Source organism: Sorex araneus, chromosome X (assembly GCF_027595985.1).
Source record: "Sorex araneus isolate mSorAra2 chromosome X, mSorAra2.pri, whole genome shotgun sequence".
Taxonomy (NCBI): Eukaryota; Metazoa; Chordata; class Mammalia; order Eulipotyphla; family Soricidae; genus Sorex; species Sorex araneus.
In genome coordinates, this window is record NC_073313.1 from 208,271,044 (window position 1) to 208,292,533 (window position 21,490).

A 21,490-nucleotide genomic window follows, 5' to 3' on the forward strand; every position below is an offset into this window, starting at 1 on the left:
CTTTTAAATATGAATAAAATTATTAAAACATAATATTTGATGCTAATGAGAGTAGCCCTTAGAAAAAATATATAGTAGAATGTATTCAAAGTCACAGAAATACTTATATTCTTTGATTTGGGTTCCATTTTAGAGAATCTATCATGAAGAAATATACTATGCTTACTATATATATGCTAAATATTCTCTATTTAGAGAATAGATAGATTTAGAGAATAATGAATATTCTCTAAATATTCTCTATTTTTTTTAAATGATTTTTTATTTTTATTTATTTTAATTTTTTTTTTTTTTTTTTGCTCTTTGGGTCACACCCGGTGACGCACAGGGGTTACTCCTGGCTTTGCACTCAGGAATTACTCCTGGCGGTGCTCAGGGGACCATATGGGATGCCGGGGATCGAACCCGGGTCGGCCGCGTGCAAGGCAAACGCCCTACTCGTCGTGCTATCGCTCCGGCCCAATATTCTCTATTTTTTAAATGTTTTTTTAGATTTTTTTTTTTTAGAATATTTAGAGAATATTCTCTATTTAGAGAATATTCATTAGAACATTTAAAAAAAAGCTAGGAAAGTTGTATAAGTAAATGGTTGAGTAAATTATGTTGTATCTCCTCTACAGTTTCTTCAGGAGTCATTGAAAGTAATAGTTCTAAACAACTGTGTAGCAACACGAAAATGCTTGAAAGAAGTGACAAATTAGGATATAAATCAGGATGTGGATCGGTATGATTAGAAGCATTAAGGTATATTAAAATTAGAAGGCAGTAAGAGAAAAGTAATAAGATAGATATTTTTCTCTTTTGTATCTTTTATATGCTATTTTTCAAAATTAAAAACTATTTTAAAGTTTTTGTGTGAGAAATATTTCCTGAGAGACATTTATCCACTGAAGCTCAGTCAAGGAATGCATAAAGAATCAGTGGTCCAGGGTCCAGAGAGATGGTCATGTTGTGCATGTGGGAACCTTGGGTTCAATCCACAACACCTTACTATACCCCAATACCTCTAGGAGGGGTCCCTGAGCACCGCTGGGTGTGGACAGCTAGCCCTTCCAAGTAAGAATAAATTCTCCTGCACATGTCATGGAGTTACCCGAGTTACCCAGTTCTAGATCAGACTATAGAATCAGTACATGATTCTCAGCAAAATAAGCTATTTTTTTTAGGGGCTGGAGAGAGAGTTCAGGAGGGAAGGCAATGTTCTTACATGAAGCTGACCTTGGTTCAAATCTCTGGCACTGCAGATAGTACCTCGGGCACTGCCAGGGGTCACTTCTTTCTTTATCTTTTATTTAGTGTTTTTTTTTTTTTGAATCACCGTGAGCTACAGTTACAAAGCTTTTATGTTTGAATTTCAGTCATACAATGATCAAACACCCATCCCTCCACCAGTGCACATTTTTCACCACCAAAGTCCCCAGTATCCCTCACCACCACCATCACCACCCGTCCCATCCCTAGGGGTCACTACTGAGCAGAGCCAGGAATAGCCATGGAGCAATGATGGGTAGAACCCCCTCCCCCCTCTCCCCACCCCACTCCCAAACATGCACACAAAACAGCTGTTAGAACATTTCAGGAACAGAGTAATGTTAATTGTTTACTCTCTCTACTTATAAAATTCTTCACTCAAGCTTAGGATTCATGTGGCCAAGCTTGCCACTCCCCTGAGAAGAAATAAACGAATTTCTTCCAGGTGCCTCCGTAAAAACCTTTGCCCAACAGTTAAAGGAATGGCCCCAAAACACAATCAGAAGAAACATTTACAGCAAACAGGCCAATAATGAGGAGCAAACACAGCAACACATGTCGAGTCAGTTGCTGGTCTCCGCTCTGCAGATACTGCTCTTCCTCCTGGGCTAAGATGCAGCTCTGGGAGTTACAGCGACTCACGCACTGATCATCTATAAAACAGGAAGCACAACAATCTGTAATCAGAGCTTTTTATTTGAATGCATTTAAAATTCCTAATGGTTTTCTAAGCACACGACTACTCAAGCACGTTCAGCTGAGATGCTGTATATGTTATTTAGGATGAAATCTGAGGATGCCTCCGTCATGTTGGTTGAGAGATAGGATACTAATAGGATGTGTCTGTACGAAAAAGTACATTGAATCAATGCAAGAGAGCCCTACACTTCTCAACAATGTAATATAATGTGTATATACATACTACAAATAATTAATTAATTAATTAATTAAGGGTTTGGGTCCACCCCTGGCAGTGCTCAGGGCTTACTCCTGGCTCTGTGTTTAGGGGTGCCAGGGATCAAACTTAGGTTGGCCGCATGCAAGACAAGTGCCTTACTTGCTGTATTATTGCTCAGATCCCCACATATACCTGTTTTAAAGAAAAATAAATCAGTCACATTTCACTTGTGATAAGCCTACCCATTGGTTATAAATACCCCACTGGAGCTAATTATAAAACAAATTTACCACTACTCCCAACTTTTCATTAATTTAGTTTGCCTTAGAAAAGACCTTAAAGAAACAAAATAAAAAGCATGATATGTTTCATTCTGTTCATTAGGGAATCAAGTGCAACCACAGGCCTGACTCTTCTCTGGCCTTCCACACAACATCTGAGTGTTCTTACCTCAGCCCCAGCACATCTAAGGCTCCAAAAGCAGAGGAAAATAGTTTTATAAAATCGATGTCCAGTCTAGCATACAGGCTAATTTTTATTTATTTATGGTCTTGAGGGGTAGGGAGGGGTCACACCAAGAGTGCTTAGGAGTTTATTCCTAAATATGTACTCAGGGACCTCACCTGAAGGGGCTCAATGGACCATTTGCATGATCATTGCTAGACCTGAAGATTGAATCTGGGTTGGCTGCTCCCCAGACATAAGTCTTGTCCACTGTACTATGTCTCCGGACTACAGACTTAATTTTTAAAAGTCAGTGCTTAGGGCTGAAGTGGTAGTACAGTAGGTAGGGAACTTCCTTGCATGTGGCTGACCTGGGTTTGATCTCTGGCACCCCAGATGGTCTCTTGAACCCCCACCAGGAGGGTCCCTGAGTGCTGAGCCAGTGTAAACCCTGAGCACTACTGACAGTAGCCCCAAAAACAAAAAAATTATGTGAGCAGATGAAGTCCACATATGATGACTTGTATTATACCTAATTTTTGCAAAATATTATCAGAAATCTAAGAAGCCCCTGTAATTTCAAAATGGTTTTTAGGAATAAACATTATCAATGAAGAAAATAACAAATTTCTTTTTTGGCTATTTGGGGAAGGGAAAAAGATGTCAACTAAAATTACAAATAAATTTGTCTGTGGAAATTTCCAGTAGGTATATTATAGTAGGGAGAGAAAAAACGAGCCAGGCCTAGGAAATTCTGACTTACACAAGAGGTGCGCGCGCGCGCACACACACACATACACACACACACACACACACTCTCTCTCTCGAGCATGTGCTCGAGTGCAGCTTAGCTATATCCTAAGAAGAGTTTCCTCTCAGAAAGTTGGAGGAGGTACATCTGACAATACTTCCACTTTATTTTTTGAAAATGTGAATTTGATTATTTAATATTCATTCCTAGCCAGCAGATAAAGGTAATATGAAATTCTTGCCTGAATAATAACAACTTATTTGTTTAATAGGTATATACTGTGAACACCATATACTGTATTGAGTGGTTTACATACAGAATTTCTTATAATCCTCATAACATTTCTTATATAAAAACATAACATCTTAGACAATAATACAGTTGATGTGTACTTTATCACAGAGAAAATTTATTTTGTATTTCCCTATATAGTTAGTATTATATAATAATAAGTAATTATTATTATATAATAATTAATAATAATAATTATTATTATTAGGGTTTTGGACCACATGCAGCAGTCCTCAGGGCTAATTCCTGACTCTGTGCTCAGAGATCAGTCCTGGTGGGGCTTGAGGAACCATATGTAGTGTAAGGAATTGAACCCGCAGGGTTCTGCCGCAGGAAAGGCAGGTGCCTGACCCACTATACTATTGTTCTGACCCCTATAGTTTGTTATTAATAAACAAGAGAAGCTCAAAATTGACTGAAGTTTCAAAAAAGGTTGTTGAGTTGTTTAAATTTTGTATTAAATTTTTTTGTCCAGTTGTTTTAAACAACTTTAAATTCAGATCACAAATGTGACTCAACTCAGTCTACATGCCAAAAGGCTGCTATTTGGAAAGAATTTTTTTTTTCTTTTACTCGGTATGCCAAAAACTGTAACCAGTCTCACAGTGGAGACGTTACTGGTGCCCGCTCGAGCAAATCGATGAACAATGGGATGACAGTGACAGTGAAGAAAGGGCATACTTCACGTACATGAAATCAAAATGTAATCACGCACTAGTTAATTAGCTCTCTGCCTGGGGAGTGGGAGTGGAAAAAAAAGCAACAGCTTCTAAAACAAGAAAACGGCCCGAGGGTAAACTTCTTGGAATTACCACTTGTATTAAATTCACTGGGAAATATATGGGTGTGCAGTGCACAGAGTCACCTAGTCTACTTTAAGAACACTTGATTCTTTCTAAAAAGAGCCCTGAAGTGTGGCACTGATGCTCGCTCAGCACTAGAGTCTCAGCCTTTCGAATATAAGGTTGTGAATGATTCCTCTGGCACTGCCTGGTGCTGCCAAGTACAGTGCCGCAGGAACTGACATTGTGAGTCCCACACTCACAAGGGTGTGATCTGCAGTGCCCTGCAACCAAAGCGTGCATAAGCACCACATCCACTGTGTGACACCTCCCACTCCCGCCCTCCCTGTGAACTCTGCGATCCTGGCATTCAAACAGCAACACGAGCAAAGGGAAAGGAAGGGGAAGAAGAGTGTTCACACAGGAGTGATCAGTATCCTGTAGGCTACGGATTCTCAGATGGTGCAGGACAATGGCAGCTCGAAGTTGGGGGTCTTTTGAGGCAATACAATCAGCTTTGTTCCTAAGCCCATCCTCCTAGACCAGGATACTCACTTTTCTCCAAGGAAGGAGTCACGGGCCTGCTGGCGCTTGTGTTGGCTACCGGCTCTGTGGATTGGCAGCGCAACTCACCATTTTCCATGGAGCAGGAGCAGGAGCAGCAGCCTAGACAGAGACCAGGACATGTGAGAGGAGAGCCCAGCACAACAGAAACGTCAACTGCAAGAGATGTCGAAGAAAACCAAACCCAAACTTGACATGAAACTCAGCAACCCAATCCCTTCAGACACACGCCCAAATTTCCAAAAGGCCTTGATGGAGTTGTTTCCAAACCAAAACCTCCCAAAGGAATATGGTTATGATTTAAAGAATGGCAGAAAAAGGGCCAAGGATGTGGTTTAGTGGTAAAAATCTGGGTTCCGGACCAGGAACTGCAAAAGAAAAAGATTAGCTAGAGAGCAAAGGATCAGCTCACTTGTGTAGTTTCATTTTTGTATGAGACAAGGAATACTTTTTTGGAAGTGGGGTGAGGGATGGGCCACACCCAGTGGTATTTGGGGGCTTACTCCTGGCTGTGTTCTCGGGGATCACTGCTGGGGAGGTCAGGGGACCATATGCAGTTTTGCAGTGTTGGGGGCTAGAACCAAGGTCAGTCACATGCAAGGCAAGCACCTTAACCTCTGTATTACCTCTTTAACCCTAGAAAACACTTTTTTTTGGTTTTTGTTTTGTCAAGCAGCAGTGTTCAGGGCTTACTCCTGGTTCTGCATGCAGAAGTTACTTCTGGTGGTGCTCAAAGGATCATATGAGATGCTGGGGACTGAACTTGGGTTAGCTGCTGCCCTGTTCTGCTCTGGGCCAGAAAACATTCCCCCCCCCCCAATCCACGCTATTTATCAGTTTCCACCACAATTTGGGACCTCAGAATGTGAACATTTTCATAAAATATAGATTTTACTTGATCACATCTCAAAACCACATAGGAAGGCCCTGTGCAGTGAAATTCAAACTCTTGGGCCCAGACCTGGAAGTTCTCTGGACCTTGATTCTTCTCACCCTTTCTAACCATACCCATTTTCCAACAAAGACCCTTTGTCTTGCTCTTTTTAGGTGTCTTTTGTGGTGTTCTTTACAAACTCCACACTTCTTTGGAGCTTCAGGCCAGTTTGACATGAAATTTCCACTTCTGATTCATCCAAGATCTCTCCCACTCAAAACTCACTTAGCTTATGGTGTCTCCTGCTAGTTCAGATGGTGCACTGAAAACAATTATATCCCCCTTTTTCTTTTCAAATGAATACTGCTGAAAACTTCTCACTGTGTACAGGTAAATTGATCTATAGGTGGCACACCAAGATATCTGCAACAGAGCTATAATTTTTCCTCTTTATAGTCATAGAACTGCATGCAGTGTCCCCTAAAATATTTCACACATATATAGACACGATGTTCTCTGACAGGGATTATAATAGAACAATATTGTCAGTGATAAACTATATTAAGATTTAATATGTTTTAAAAAGAATAATTTTTCCTGGGCTGAACTTCTCATTGACAATGTGCTTGAATCTTTAGTAGTGTTCTTAAAAACAAAAAGGAATCTCAAAGTAAAAACTACAATCTATAACAAGTTATTACAAGTGTCTTTCTAAAGTTAAGATAATGATTTTGAGGTTAAAATAGAACCACAGAATAGAAAAGAAAATGGATATCACTGGTGTCTTGCGCTCTGATCTTCACACACCAGAGGCTTAAATCAGCCAAGGAAACGTTGTTAAAAAAACAGACATGGGTCAGGGAGATAACTCAAAGGGGTGGGCACCAGGCGTGGTATGCTGGACACCCTGCTCCCTCCTGAGGCCCTAAGAGCACTGTGGCTATGGCTCTGGTGGTGCTCAGCCACTCTCTGCCTGGAACCGTGTCAGACTCCACAGCCTGAGTATCACTGGGGGTGGCCCCAAGGCACCTAATTGCTGCTGGAGAAGCTCTTTACCTCCAGCACATAAGAAAATAAATGTGAGGCCAGCTTATAACAATTATATATTTGAAATGCGCACACACATGACATTAAGGCCACCAAGAAAAGTACTATGACCTTCCTTCCTTCCTTCCTTCCTTCCTTCCTTCCTTCCTTCCTTCCTTCCTTCCTTCCTTCCTTCCTTCCTTCCTTCCTTCCTTCCTTCCTTCCTTCCTTCCTTCCTTCCTTCCTTCCTTCCTCTGTATCTCTCTTCCTTCCTTCCTTCCTTCCTTCCTCCCTCCCTCCCTCCCTTCCTCCCTCCCTCCCTCCCTCCCTCCCTCCCTCTCTCTCTCTCTCTTTCTCTTTCTTTCTTTCTTTCTTTCTTTCTTTCTTTCTTTCTTTCTTTCTTTCTTTCTTTCTTTCTTTCTTTCTTTCTTTCTTTCTTTCTTTCTTTCTTTCTTTCTTTCTTTCTTTCTTTCTTTCTTTCTCCCTCTCTCCCTCCCTCCCTGCCTCTTTCTTTCTCTCTTTCCCTCTTTCCTTCTTTCTCTCTTTCTTTCTTTATTTCCTTATCGTTCTTTTTGGAGCCATGCCCAGATTCTCAGGAGCTATTATTGACTCTGTGCTTAAGGATCTCTCATGGCAGTGCTCAGGGGACTGTATTCTGTGCCAGGGACTGAATCAGGGTTGGCTGAGTGCAAGGAAAACATCTTGCCTCCAATATTATATCTTTGAAACTACTATGGTATTTTTAAAAGTTCAAACATAAGAAAGACAATGCAATAGCTTTTATAAAATTAATCAAAGCTTTGATTTCATATTAAAATAAGTTAATTTACCTTTTAATTGTAATTTCACTTTTACACAGATTTTTTTTTTTTTTTTTTTGCTTTTTGGGTCACACCCGGCGATGCACAGGGGTTACTCCTGGCTCTGCACTCAGGAATTACCCCTGGCCGTGCTCAGGGGACCATATGGGATGCTGGGATTTGAACCCGGGTCGGCCGCGTGCAAGGCAAACGCCCTACCCGCTGTGCTATCTCTCCAGCCCCCTTACACAGATTTTTGACACATGTTATGGTGAAGGGCAGAAATAAGTGGTTTTTTTTTTTCTTTTTGGGTCACACCCGGCGATGCACAGGGGTTATTCCTGGCTCCTGCACTCAGGAATTACTTCTGGCGGTGCTCCGGGGACCATATGGGATGCTGGGAATCGAACCCAGATTGGCCGTGTGCAAGGCAAACACCCTACCCGCTGTGCTATCACTCCAGCACCCGAAGGGCAGAAACAAGTGAATTTGTTTGGGTTCTAAGACTTGGGGAGGCCAGACTGGAATTATCCAATATATATTAGTGCTACCACTAATCAAATAGAAGTGAGTATGATTTGGGGAAGGAAAGTAATGGCAGAAGTTTTAAAAACTCTTCTCCCAGGAGCATGGGTGAATAGGTAAATAAACAAAAGCTTTGCAAAACAGTTTCTAGAGTTGCTTCAGAAACTCACGCTCTATCTTATCCCTTCATTCATCTATCCAGCACTGAACAAAATTGACTGAACATGTACAGTGGTTGTGAAGCCACACAAGACGTGGAGGCTGGAATGGTGGACAAATCAGGCATAGAACTTATAGTCTGGTGGGTTATACAGATCATTAAAAAAGCAATTATAAAGGTGGAGCAATAGTACAATGGGTAGGGTGCTTGCCTTGCACATGGCTGACCCGGGTTTGATCCCCAGCATTCCATACGGTCTCCTAACCAGTGCCAGGAGTAAAGTCCTGTGTGCAGAGCCAGGAATAACACCTGAGCACTGCTGAGTGCAGCCCATAACTCATAAATAAATAGGTAAATAAATAAAAAGCAATTTTGAGATAGAGGTAAGAGGACAGGGAAGTAGACACATTGCTAAAGGTTTCCCGCATGGAATGTGACAGCCATCTGTTGATTTCGCATTCATGTATAGTAAAGGCACAACCTAGTTTTTCTGCTGAAGACAATGATAATAAAATTAAAAAAAAAAACAAACTGCGGACGGGAGAGCCTATTTCAGGTAATGTAGTAGCAGCAAAGTCCCTTGACTTAAGACACTTCATTTAGGGCTTCCCAGGAAAGTTACTGAGCCTTCTCATGGCCAGACCTAAAGTACTACAGGGAGAACAGAAAACCAGCTAGAAATTCATCCAACTCCAGCCTGAAAACAAGCAGGAGACTTATATAGAGAGTAAATGTGAAAACCCACAAGGCTACATGGAGAGCAAAGATGCTGAGCAGGATCACAAAAGTGCACCAGATTTTGAGAGACTTTTGGGGAAAACGTAAGCATATAGAACTATAATTTTTAAAGGGGAAGTGGTCAAGATGGTGAAAGAAGTGAATTCTGATGATATGACCACAAAGAATCCCACAGAGAAATCAGTGAGCAACCCCCAAATGAACTCAAGAAGGTCTGACTCGGGCAGGATTAGTGCTCTGAGCCAGAAGTTGGCTAACTACCGTTCTCCAAAGTTCATCATCATGATCAGACAAAGAGACTGAGGCACAAGGTCTCAGAGTGGTCCTCTGATGGAGTGAGGATATGTGTCTTCATGGTGAAACTTCAGATCATATGTTTCTAACCTCTATCCTATGTACTCGGCAGAGCCTGGCAAGCTACCCATGGCATATTCAATATGCCAAAAACAGTAACAATAATGGGTCTCATTCCCCTGACCCTGAAAGAGCCTCCGATACAGCAGTGTTGGGAAAGTCAAGTAAGGAGAGGCTGCTAAAATCTCAGGGCTGGGATGAATGGACTTGTTACTGGCACCCGCTTGAGTAAATTGATGAACAACGGGATGACTGTGATACAGTGATCCTATGTGCTGTCAGTTTGGAGGAAGGCAAAAGAGAGACAGTATAAGATGGGAAGATTTCGGGCTTTTCTTTCTAATGGGTAAGGTTTATTAAACTTATTTCTTTGTTGCTCTCTTTTCACTCATATCCCTTACCTATACATATTCACAGCAAACTGTAGGATATCATTGGTTTGTCCTTTCTCCCTTGCCACAGAGTTTGGGCTTATCTGGTAATAATCTCTAAACAATTCTAGACTACATTAGTATGTCCTGCTCCCCTTGCCACTAGGAGCTTATGTATATCAGTCACACCCATCAAGGTGCTCCTGAGTCACTCCCACTCCTTTGTCTATATATAATCACTTCTATGCTCCCTTCCCCAACTAGTTAATCAGCTTTCCCCCTAATCAGACTCTGTTAATTTGTAAGGTCAGACCTTGCTAGGACAGTGAACTTGTATTGTAAGTTAATATTGCCTTGCTCCTCTCCTCGTGTCTTTTGAATAGTTTACTTTAAAACAATGTCCTTTTTTGTATGGACAAAGACAGTTGTTAATATGTTTTGGTAACATGGGATTTAATTGGCTTCGAATATTATTCACTCCCGGGCATCTGCTTTCTCGACTTAAGCCTCAGCTGCCCTTACTTCCTAGCACCCCCAAAAGCAGGGTCCCGACAAAGGACAGAAAGGACCCAGGGCAAGCGGTGAGTTATATGCTACTCTGGCATCAAGATGGGCCTGGCCAAAATGCCTAATGCTTAACTATAAGTTAAGAGCTAGGTCATAGACATGTTATGTCATGATCCAAAAGTAATGACGAGACTAGGGCCCTGCTAGGAATAGGAAAGACTAATCTGGCCTGAACCCTGTAGTCTGAGATCGAGGTGACCCAAGAAAGCAATTCTATAAGCTTAATGAATCTCTTGTTATGTCCATACAAAATGATTAATATTATGAATGCTTATATGTTAGTTGGAAAAGGAGAGGAGAAACACACCCATGGGATTCCACTCGTGGGTGGGTGTCCTGCTGAAAGAGAATCTATCCTAGAAGCAGCATCCCCTGAGGGAAAGAAGTTCACCCCTTTTGATTGTGACCACACCTATGTGTAAGCCCCAACCCCTCATACTTGGGTATTTAACTAGGCTAAGAGTGGGCTGGAGGCCAGTCCCAGTGCCAGATCTGGAGAAGCCAGATTCTCATCCAGATCCAGAGGAGAAAGAGAATGGAGTAGCCTGGGGGGAAGAAGCAGAGTGAGAGAGAAACGGGAGTGTATAGAGAAGAGATTGGAATAAACTGCAACTGAGACCAACCAGCTTGGCTCTGTTCCTTCCTTCGCCTGCCTCATCATCACCATCAACCTCCCCGGGGTGGGGGAAGCAGCTGGAGACTACAGAATGCCGGCGGCTGGGAGAGACAGCGCCGCTGCCCAGTGCCCTCGGTGTGGTGCCCCGAGTGGCCCTCTCCTCCCTTTTCTTTTTTTTTGTGTGTGTTTTTACACAGCAAACAGTTTTGAGTTCAGTCATCCTCTTATTTCACAAACTCTCTAGATAACAGATGTACTATTATTTATATCTCCTAGCAGAATACTCTATCTATACAATTTTCACATGGTCTAGGAAATAAAAAATGCATACTCTCTCATCTAGTTTCCTTCATGAGCTGAAGTAAACCCCATTACAATTATTAACACTTTCTAACAAAGTCACTACACAGAATCACGTTTTCACTGATGCCAAGGCAGAATTGTCAAGTGTATTCTAGAAAGGGCCACATGAAAAGCATCTCAGGCTTATAGATCACCCACCAGGTCTCTGCTGAGTGACTCAACTCTACCAATAAAGGATAAAAGAAGCCACAGGATACAGAAATGCATTAGCCTGGCTAGTTCCAATATTTTTTTGCGCACTGGCATTTAAAATTCACATAACACTTAAATGTTACAAATAACTGTCTTTAATTTGAGTGGGTGGTGGAGAGTTGGGGCTTGAGTCAGACCTAGAGGTGCTCAAGGCTTATTTCTGGCTCTATGCATGGGGGTCACTCCTGATGGGGCTTCAGCACCACCACATGTGGTGTCAAGATTAAACTGGGGTCAGCTGCATGCAAGGCAAACAGCTTAAGCTCGTATAATCTTTCTGACCTCAGACAGTTATCTTTTAATTAGTTTTTCAATCCTTTAAAAATTTGAAGACTATTTATAATTCTAGTGCCGTACAAAAATAGGTGGTAAGAGGGCTGGGGCCATAGCACAGCGGGTAGGGTGTTTGCCTTGCACGTGACCAACCCAGGTTTGATTCCCAGCATCCCATATGATCCGAGGAGCACCGCCAGGAGGTTAATTCCTAAGTGCATGAGCCAGGAGTAACCCCTGTGCATCGCCGGGTGTGACCCAAAAAGAAAAAAAAAAAAAGTGGTAGGGCAGATTTGGCCCATTGATTTCTAAGCTGAACCCTTTATCAAACTCTGGCAGGGGGTTTGGGGAGACTTTAGGCTCCTAGTTTAGTTTATTGATGGTGCTTACTTGAACAATACTGTTAAATTAATAAATGCAAGTACTTAGTTTCCTTAAAACAGTCTTTCTTCGGTAGCTATTTTTCTCTTTCTCAGACCAGAGGGAATCCTAAAATTTAATAAAAGAGGGAGTGGGAAAGATAGTGTAGTGGGCTAGGCATCTGGCCTTGCATGCAGCTGAGCTGGGTTCAATCCCCAGCATCCCATACAGTCTCTGGTCCCTGTGCATCCAGGAGTGATCCCTGAGTACAGGGCCAGAAATAAACCTGAACACAGCCATGTGTGGCCTAAAACCCCCAAACCCAAAACAACAACTGTAGTACTGTAGCATTGTTGTCCCGTTGTTCATCAATTTGCTTGAGCAGGCACCAGTAACGTCTCCATTGTGAGACTTGTTGTTACTATTTTTGGCATACCGAATATGCCATGGGTAGCTTACCAGGCTCTGCCGTGTGGGCGGGATACTCTTGGTAGCTTGCTGGGCTCTCCAAGAGGGAAGGAAATATTGAACCCAGGTTGGCCACGTGTAAGGCAAATGCCCTACCCACTGGGCTATCACTCCAGTCCAAAACAACAACATCAAAAAAGATTTAACAAGTTCTTGTTAAATAGAACCCAGCGCAAGAACTTTGCAAAACTATTTCTGGTTGTGATTCAAGTTCTTCATTGATAAACAATTATGATATTGAAGATAGTTCCACAAAGTTCCCTGCCATGCAATATTTAAGCTAATTGCTATAAATGCATATAAGAGTTTCTTTAGATTCAAGAACATACTTGTTTCTGGGAGAGAAGCTGGAAAAGGTTCGGGTTCACTTAGTGGATCTGGACTCTCCTCAAAAGCAACGTTGCCAGGCTCTGCTGCTTTGTCGTTCTGAGACTGATCAAAACCTTCATAGCTTCCTGCTTGGGTGGTGCGGTTCATACACATGAGCGACACCCCAGCTATCACAATGCTGCAGAACAGGGTGACTGCTGTGATGATCATCTATAGATGGTGCAGAGAGATGTTAAGCCACATTTAACAATACCATCTTGATCATTTTAGGAGAGTAGATTAGGGGCACTGTGTGTGTGTGTGTGTGTGTGTGTGTGTGTGTGTGTGTGTGTGTGCGTGCGCGCGCACGCACACGCGATACATTTCCTTCACTGTAGGATGACATTACTTTGCCCTTTCCCTCCTTGCCACAAGTAGCTTGTCCCGTCTTACCCAGAGTTTAGGCTTACCCCAGTCTCACCCATCAAGGTGTTCCCGAATCTCTCCCATCCCTTTGTTTAGCTATAATCACTTCTCCATGTTCTCTTCCCCAAAACAGTTAATCCGAGGCTTTACCTTAATCTGACTGCTAATTTGCAAGGTCAGACCTTCCTAGGATACTGAATTTATATTATATAAGTTAATATTGCCTTTCTCCTCTTCTTGTGCCTTTTGAATAATTTACTTTAAAGCTATGTCTGTTTTGTATAGACACAAGAAGACAATATTATGTTTTTATAACTTGGGAATTAATTGGCCTCGAATATTATTCCCTCCCGGGCCTCTGCTTTCTCCACTTAAGCCTCAGTTGCCCTCAGTTCCTAGCACCCAAAAGTAGGGTCCCCAACGTGGGACGGGAAGGATCCAGGGCAAGCGGTGAGTTATGTGCTACCCTGGCATCGAGATGGGCCTGGCCAAAGTGCCTAATTCTTAACTATAAGTTAAGAGCTTGATTATAGACAAACGCTGTCATGATCCAATAGTAATTATGAGACTGGGACCCTGCCAGGGATAGGAAAGACTGATCTGGCCTGAGCACTGTAGTCTGAGATTGAGATGGCCCCAGGAGAGCAATTCTATAAGCTTTAATGCATCTCTTATTGTGTCCATACAAAATAATTAATATTATGAATTCTTATATGTTTGCTGGCTGAGGAGAATAGAAACACATTCATGGGACTCCGCCCTTGGGTGGATCCTCCTGCTGAAAGAGAATTAAATCCTAGGAGAAGCATCCCCTAAGGGAAAGGAACCTTACCCTATTGATGGGGACCACACCTATGTGTATGCCCCAACCCCCTCATGCTGTGGAGATTTAACTAGGCTGTAAGAGTGGGTTGGGGGGCCAGATCCACGGGCCAGATCCACGGGGCAGATCTACGGGGAGAGATCCAGGAGAGCGGGAGAGAAGCGGAGGGAGAGAATGAAATAAACGGATCGAGCAACCAGTTTGGCCTTCTTCCTTCTTCCTTCCGTCGCCTGCCCTCGACCGACAGCACACACAGCGGTTCCGGGGCACCGGACGCGGGCGGTGAGACAGAGCCGCCCGGAGAGCCCGAGAGTGCTCGTGCCCCTCGGCGTTCTTTAGTTTTTAAACTTCACAACCATAATTGCTCTACTACATGGTTTTAAATAATAATAAGAGTCATGCAATAAGGGATGTAAATGGAAAATGATGTATGTGTAAGTTACTTGTAGAGAAATTGGCGCTTGCTTATGATCATGAGATTTCTAGATGTTTCTTTCACTGTACACCTATGTCAAAGGTTTTGGTGCTTATCTGTTATTTTGTGAGTAATCTAAATGTTGTCTCTTATAAGCCTTTTCTTTTCATCAAAATTTTTTCTTTTTTCTTTTCTTTTTTTTTTTTGCTTTTTAGGTCAGACCTGGCAATGCACAGGGGTCACTCCTGGCTCTGCACTCAGGAATTATCCCTGGCGGTGCTCAGGGGACCATATGGGATGCTGAGAATCAAACCTGCGCAAAGCAAACGCCCTACCTGCTGTGCTATCACTCCAGCCCCAGGTTTTTCTTACACTAGTATATAGTTCAACCATACTCCAGTCAGCTGGAAAGTTTTTTGTTTTTGTTTTGGGGCCACACCCAGTGGTGCTTAGGGCTGACTCTTGGCTCTGTGCTCAGGGCAAGTGCCCTATTTGCTGTATTATCACTCTGGCCCATACGGAGATTTTAATAATGATAATACTAAATAGAATAAGCATAGCTAGTAGTTATTAAGCACTACTCATCTAAGTACTTTAAAGTATTTTATGTATATAATCTTACAAAAAAGTTTGATACAATTAAAAATTGTTTCCAAAAAGAGTTTGATACAATTGAAAATTATAAAACAGAAAAAAATCATTTGTGTTAATTTAAAAAAAAACACACAATCATTGGCCTGCTTCCACTTGGAGACTTGGGGAGACCCTATTCTCCACTCCCAGAAATTTCCAGCACACGTTCCCCCAAGTAATTATTGTTCCAAAATATATGTTTATTATAGAGTTGAAAATGAGGAACTTGACTTCTATTATGATACTAAATTATTAACCAGCTTTAAGTGAATTACTCTTACTATTACTAAACATCATGTTTAAGAAGACCAAATGATTTTCAAACATCTGGAAATCTTCAGCCGAACCCAGATTTAAATATGTAAAATCTTTACCACATTTAAGGTATGACAATATTGGAATACAGGATCCTGTATGACAGAAAATATGCTGAACTGGATTCTCAAAACTGATTTTAATGTAAGCAGAACAGAACACTTGAACAGATGGGAAAGCCATGTGCTCAAGAATAGAAGCATCAAGAAATGTGTCTCACCTGCTCCTTTCCATAAAAGAAAGCGGAGTCAATGCTGTCTCCATTGTGTTTTCCAGTTATCAAAAGAACACCAACAAGGAGAGCAGGAATCCTGTAATAATAAGGTTAAGAGAGTGAGAGTGAGAGAGAGAGAGAGAGAGAGAGAGAGAGAGAGAGAGAGAGAGAGAGAGAGAAACACAGAGGGAGAGAGACACACACAAAGAGAGAGAGACAGAGAGAGACAGAGACAGAGAGACTAAGATCTATATACCTAGAAATAGGTAAACAAACCAAAACCACCTACTTACCCCCAGCCAGATATGATGATGATTCCAACAGGAATTTGGACGCTCTCTCTCTTTTTCAAAAGAAACAAAGAAATTGCCAGAAGTCCTATGAATAGGAAATAAAAAAGAAAAGACTGCTAATTAATGCTGATCAGACTTCAAGGGAACTTTAGCCAAGTTTATCCAAGCAAGTAGTTGGTAGTTTTGCCCTCGATTTTTCTCTTCTAAATAAATGTGGTATCCAATACACTAAAGCAATTTTTTTTCTTTTGAAATCATTTATTTTTCCTTTCTCCTATTGATTTGCCCAAACCTTAGTTTATGTGTGAGGGTATTTTTCAGAAGTCCAAATAATTTCCTTCATGTACTTATATACTTGGAACAGATGGTATATTTAGAAAATGATTTTCACTGGGAAACAGAATGATTCTAAAAATAAGACACCCTGCATGTACTGATGCCTAGAAGTATAGGAAAATTTTACACATTCTGTACAATTTTATAATACACATTGTAAAATTTTACAAATTTTGGGAAAATGCCCCATGTCTAAATGATGGACCTTGGAGCCAGAGCAACAGTACGGTGTGGGTGTGTAGGTGCTTGCCTTGCACGAGGCCCACAAAAGTTCAAACTCTTCCAGGAGTGACCCCTGAGTACAGAGCCAGGAATAAGTCCTGAGCACTGTCATGCATGCTCCCCACAAAGCAAAAAAAAAAAAAAGAAAAACCTGACTACAAATACAATGTGAACTTAATACAAAACCAAATATTTTGCAGTTCTTAGGCTTTCCATCATTTCTTTTTCCACATTTATACAAATATACATCCTATATAACTAGAGAACCTTAGGGTTCGTAGTAAAAAGTTATATTTCTTTCTGCTCCTTTCATTTGCCACTTTTTTGGGGTCCTTTTGGGTAACACCTGGCAATGCTCAGGGGATATTCCTGGCTCTGTACTCAGGAATTACTCCTGGTGATGCTCGGGGAACCATATGGGATTCGGGGATCAAAGATGGGTCAACTGTGTGCAAGGTAGACGCCCTACCTGCTGTATTATCACTCCGGTCCCTTTACTTCTTTTTTTTGGGGGACGGGTGCTACACACAGCAGTGTTCACAGTGCTGTGATGGCGACAAGAGGCATGAGAGAGATGTTGGTGAGTGTTCCATGTGTTCATTCTGTTCTTGAATTTGTTGTTTGATGAGTTTTCTTCATTTTTGCTCTTTCTAAGCTTATATAATACTCTACATACTTAAGTGTTTATATGAATGAGATGCTATTGTTCTCTTTGATTAAAAATTAAATGTGTCTTTTTAAAAAATGCATGCAAGGCAAGGGCCTTACCTGTAGTACTATCATTCTATCCCAGGATGACAGTTTTAAATTCTTTACAGAAAGGGAAAAAGCTGCGTTGCCCATGCTAGGTAGCCAGCAGAGGGCAGGGTAGGACTAGAAGCCTGGCTTCCAGATACAAGGTAAGTCTTCCAATTCTGTCAGTATTTCTAAAACCCATCCTAAGACAGTCATTGTGATGTGGAAATTTCTTGTAGAAATGTTCAGTGGCTTTGGCTTATTTTCAGTGACGATCTTGGACACCATCTTATAATCAAAGCAGAGTCTCATGATTTCAGGGCTCACATTTGGATTTACATCGTTCAAGCCAAATAAAGGCCAGGTGGTATTACATTAATCAAAGAAAGAGTCTGAGGGGTTTGGTGAGAGAAAAGCAATGAAACAAGCAGGTCGTAAATTCACACATGGAAGTCATGGCAGACTAAACGACAAAACAAATAACAAAACAAAATAAAAGAAACCCAAACAAAAACCAAAACCCAAATGGGAGAAGTGAGTTTCATTTAACATTTATAGGGTTTAAAACTGAATCAATCAGATGGCAAAACAAAACCCTTTGCCATGTCACTTAATGTTACTAATTAGATTTGCTGAATTTAGGGGCCAGAGGGGCTGGAACAATAGCACAGCCGTAGGGTGTCGCCTTTCATGCAGCCGACCTGTGTTCGATTCCTCCACCCCTCTCAGAGAGCCAGGCAAGCTACCGAGAGTAGTGACAGTGACTGACAGGGGTCAGAGAGATAAGGGCTAATAAGGGTTAAGGTGCTTGCCTTGCTCAGGACAGCCTGGCCTGGTTTGATCCCTGGCATTGAATAGTCTGCCCCCCTAGCACTTCAGAATGTGATCCAAACTAGCTCCTCCCAAAATTTCTCACTGGTGACTTTGCTTTAGTTTTAGAGTATGTATTTGCCTTGCATAAGGAAATCATGCCTGGACTTATGATTGTCGAGGTTAAGTAACAGAGTGACTTACATCAAACTGAACACCAAGGTCTTTGAGAATTGTTTCTCTTTGTCAGAAACCCACACTTGACTCTAAGTTAAGTGATGCTATACATTACAGCTGTTCCTCCCTAAGTAAATTTGTACATTTGTTTAGGATTTCAAAGTGCCATGGAAATAAGTAAACAATCACCATAGTGTGCCAACTGAGCTAGTTTTCAGGGCATGATTTAAAATTCTAATGTTTGGGGTTGGAGTGATAGTAAAGTGGATATGGCATTTGCTTTGAACACAGTCAATCTGAGGTGGCCACACCTGGTTCCCTGTGCACCATTAGAAGTGATTCCTCAGTGCAAAGCCAGGAGTAAAACCTCAGCACCTCTAGGTGTGGTCCCCAAACAAACATCAACAAAAATTCTAACATTCTTCATTCCTGCCTTATGTAAAGATGCCTACACAAATTGGCCAGACCTAGCAGTGACCTGGAGGAAGCTTTGAGAGCTCCTATTCAAATCACTTGAACTCTTGGGGTCTGATTTCCCTCATTTGTGAAACAGGCATTAAACTAGCCCAGAATTTCCAAAAGTGTCCAGATTAAAGGTGATACAAGGATGAACTCGTTTTTACCCTACCTATTCACAGTCTCTGGCTTGGCTGCATGCAAAGCAAGACACCTACCTGCTGTATTTTCTCTCTGACTCTAGAAAAAAGGTTGTTGAATAGCACCTACAACCTGGCATTTCAGTGATAGGAGGCTCCATTTATTGAAAAACAGAAAGTCAATTTTAAGAAAGAATAAAGGACAAAGGTTATGCAGATATGGGAAAATCATGAGCATTGTATGTGTATGAATGGAACTAAAATGTCTAAATGGGATCATTTGAATGACACTTCAGCTATAAATTTGTCATATCATAATAATGTCAAGGTTAGAGGGTACCTCCTTGGAGTCAGGAAATTCAAAACATTTTTAGTAGATTCTGAAAAGGAGTTCAGGAGCTCTTGGGGCTTTCTGATCTTCCATGTACTTGCTGCTCTCTTATGCTCACAATAAATTTATAAACTTAAACATCAGGGATCCAGGTGGTCTAGCTAGATTCTTTTTTGTTTTGTTTTTGGGCCACACGTAGAGATGCTCAGGGGTTATTCCAGGCTCTGTACTCAGGAATCATTCCTGGCAGTGCTCGGGGGACCATATAGGATGCCAAGGATTGAATCCTGCCTGGTTAGCTACGTGCAAGGCAAGCATCCTACCTGCTGGACTCTCTCCAGCCCCTGGATTTGTTAATAAAAAGTCTAGTAGTCCCCTTTTTAGGGAGGGGGAAGCTCACACCCAGCAAGGGTCAGGGGTTACTCCTGTGCTCAGAAATCACTCCTAACAGGGTTCAGGGGACCTGGGCTAGTCACGTGCAAGGCAAGTGCCCTACCTGCTATGCTATCTCTCTGGCCCCTCTAGTAGAACCCTTTTTTTACTTGACTTCTTATGAAAATCCTTATGTTTTCATTATGCAAGTTTTCATTATGCTGTTGCTGAATGCCGATGATCCCGGATGCCAACTAACCACTTTCAGCACCAGCAGCTTCTTGCAGAAATGCCTCTAGACTGTGAACTAAGCCATGGCCCCTGCTGCCCCAGGAGGGGATAGGATTTTCTCTCTCAGCATTTCCTTTCCCCGGTGGTGGCGTGGTGATCACCATCTTATAAGGCCCACTAAACAGAGGTACGAGCTTGCAACGATGCAATTTCTGGCAGAAATTTCTCTGGACTTAGATACTAAAATACCAGAAATCCGCACTATTGCGGCCGTGCGACCTCATATGATCTTCATTCTCAGCAATGGAAAACAAATTATCAAATGCTGCCTTTTTGGCAGGTCTGATTTTTTGGGGGAAATTCCAAATAATAATAGTGAGTTTTCTCTTGAAATATTGAATATAATCAAAGTAAAGAGAAAGTGAGGTGAAAATCATTAGCCACACAGCGGCAGCGGGGATGGGAGATATACTGGAGTTCTTGGTAGTGGAACAGGTGCACTGGTGAAGGGATGGGTGTTTGATCATTGTATGACTGAGACTTAAGGCTGAAAGCTTTGTAACTTTTCACATGGTGATTCAATAAAAAATATTTTTAAAAAGCACAAACCAAAAATAATCAAACAAATAAAATACAATTTAAAAATAACAAACCTCCTCATGCTAAAATAAACCTGTCATTCAAGATTTCTTTACCACATCATTAGTTTACTTCAAATGGGCTACTGACTTAGATGGCCCCCTCTCCCTGCAAGGACGTAAACTCAAAGGTCTGTCCTTTGCAGGCACTTCTTCCTTCCTGCCCACTTACAGTAGCCATAAATAATCCTTCCATTCCAGTTTCTCTGCATCTGCTGTTCCACAGTTCACATTTGTGGTCTGAGTACAAAACAGCTAGACTCAAGAGGTTTCGCCAACATTTCGTACCAGTACGCAGGCATCCAATAGACATATACTCCAAAATAGCAAGGTGCCAATTCATTTTGAATTTTTTTTTTGGGGGGAAGCTAGTTGAAATGAGAAATATTTCTTATTTGGTACTCTTCTATTTCTATGTCCTTTCATTTTCTTATTTTTCTGACTCTCATATTACCATCTTTCCCTGTTTAATGATATATTTCTATGTGCTGAGTGCCTACCAGGCATAAACAACCCATGCTTCACCTGAGTCTTGAAATCATCCTGTAAGTCATTGTAACTTAAGTCTTACTGAGGATGAAACAGAAGCTGTGAAAGGCACATCATGTGTAGGAGATCGAGCCAGAACTTTCTTCCAGTCTGCTTGGCCTGAACTCTGGGTCTCAGTTCCCAGGCATCACAATTCTCTGCCCAAGTCTCTTTACTCCACCTGCTCCCAGCATTTCCAAAGGCGAACACTGCTGACCGCGGCCAAGAGCCAATGCTCCAGAAAGGGACCACGTGGCTGAACTATGTGGGAGGCCAGGCAGCAGCAGGGCACATTCAGAACCAGAGCTCAGTTTCTCATTGATTGCCCACCTTAGTGGAGGATGCGTGGGTGAAAGCCTTGACTGTACAGCCACATGTCAAATAGGCCACCAAAAGCACCCGAAGTTAAGAGCTTCTA

General features: G+C 41.8%; 1 protein-coding gene across 1 annotated transcript in view; it reads right to left on the reverse strand.

Moving 5' to 3' along the window:
• Positions 1–21,490, reverse strand: part of GPR155 (G protein-coupled receptor 155) — a 56,378-nt gene that overhangs the window by 12,309 nt on the left and 22,579 nt on the right. Inside the window, exons 9-13 of the mRNA XM_004601168.2 lie at positions 16,097–16,181; positions 15,810–15,900; positions 12,998–13,208; positions 4,973–5,083; positions 1,768–1,904 (exon numbers count right to left, since the gene is read on the reverse strand). Coding sequence (XP_004601225.2) covers positions 1,768–1,904; positions 4,973–5,083; positions 12,998–13,208; positions 15,810–15,900; positions 16,097–16,181 — 635 coding nt within the window. The remainder of the gene's footprint in view (positions 1–1,767; positions 1,905–4,972; positions 5,084–12,997; positions 13,209–15,809; positions 15,901–16,096; positions 16,182–21,490) is intronic.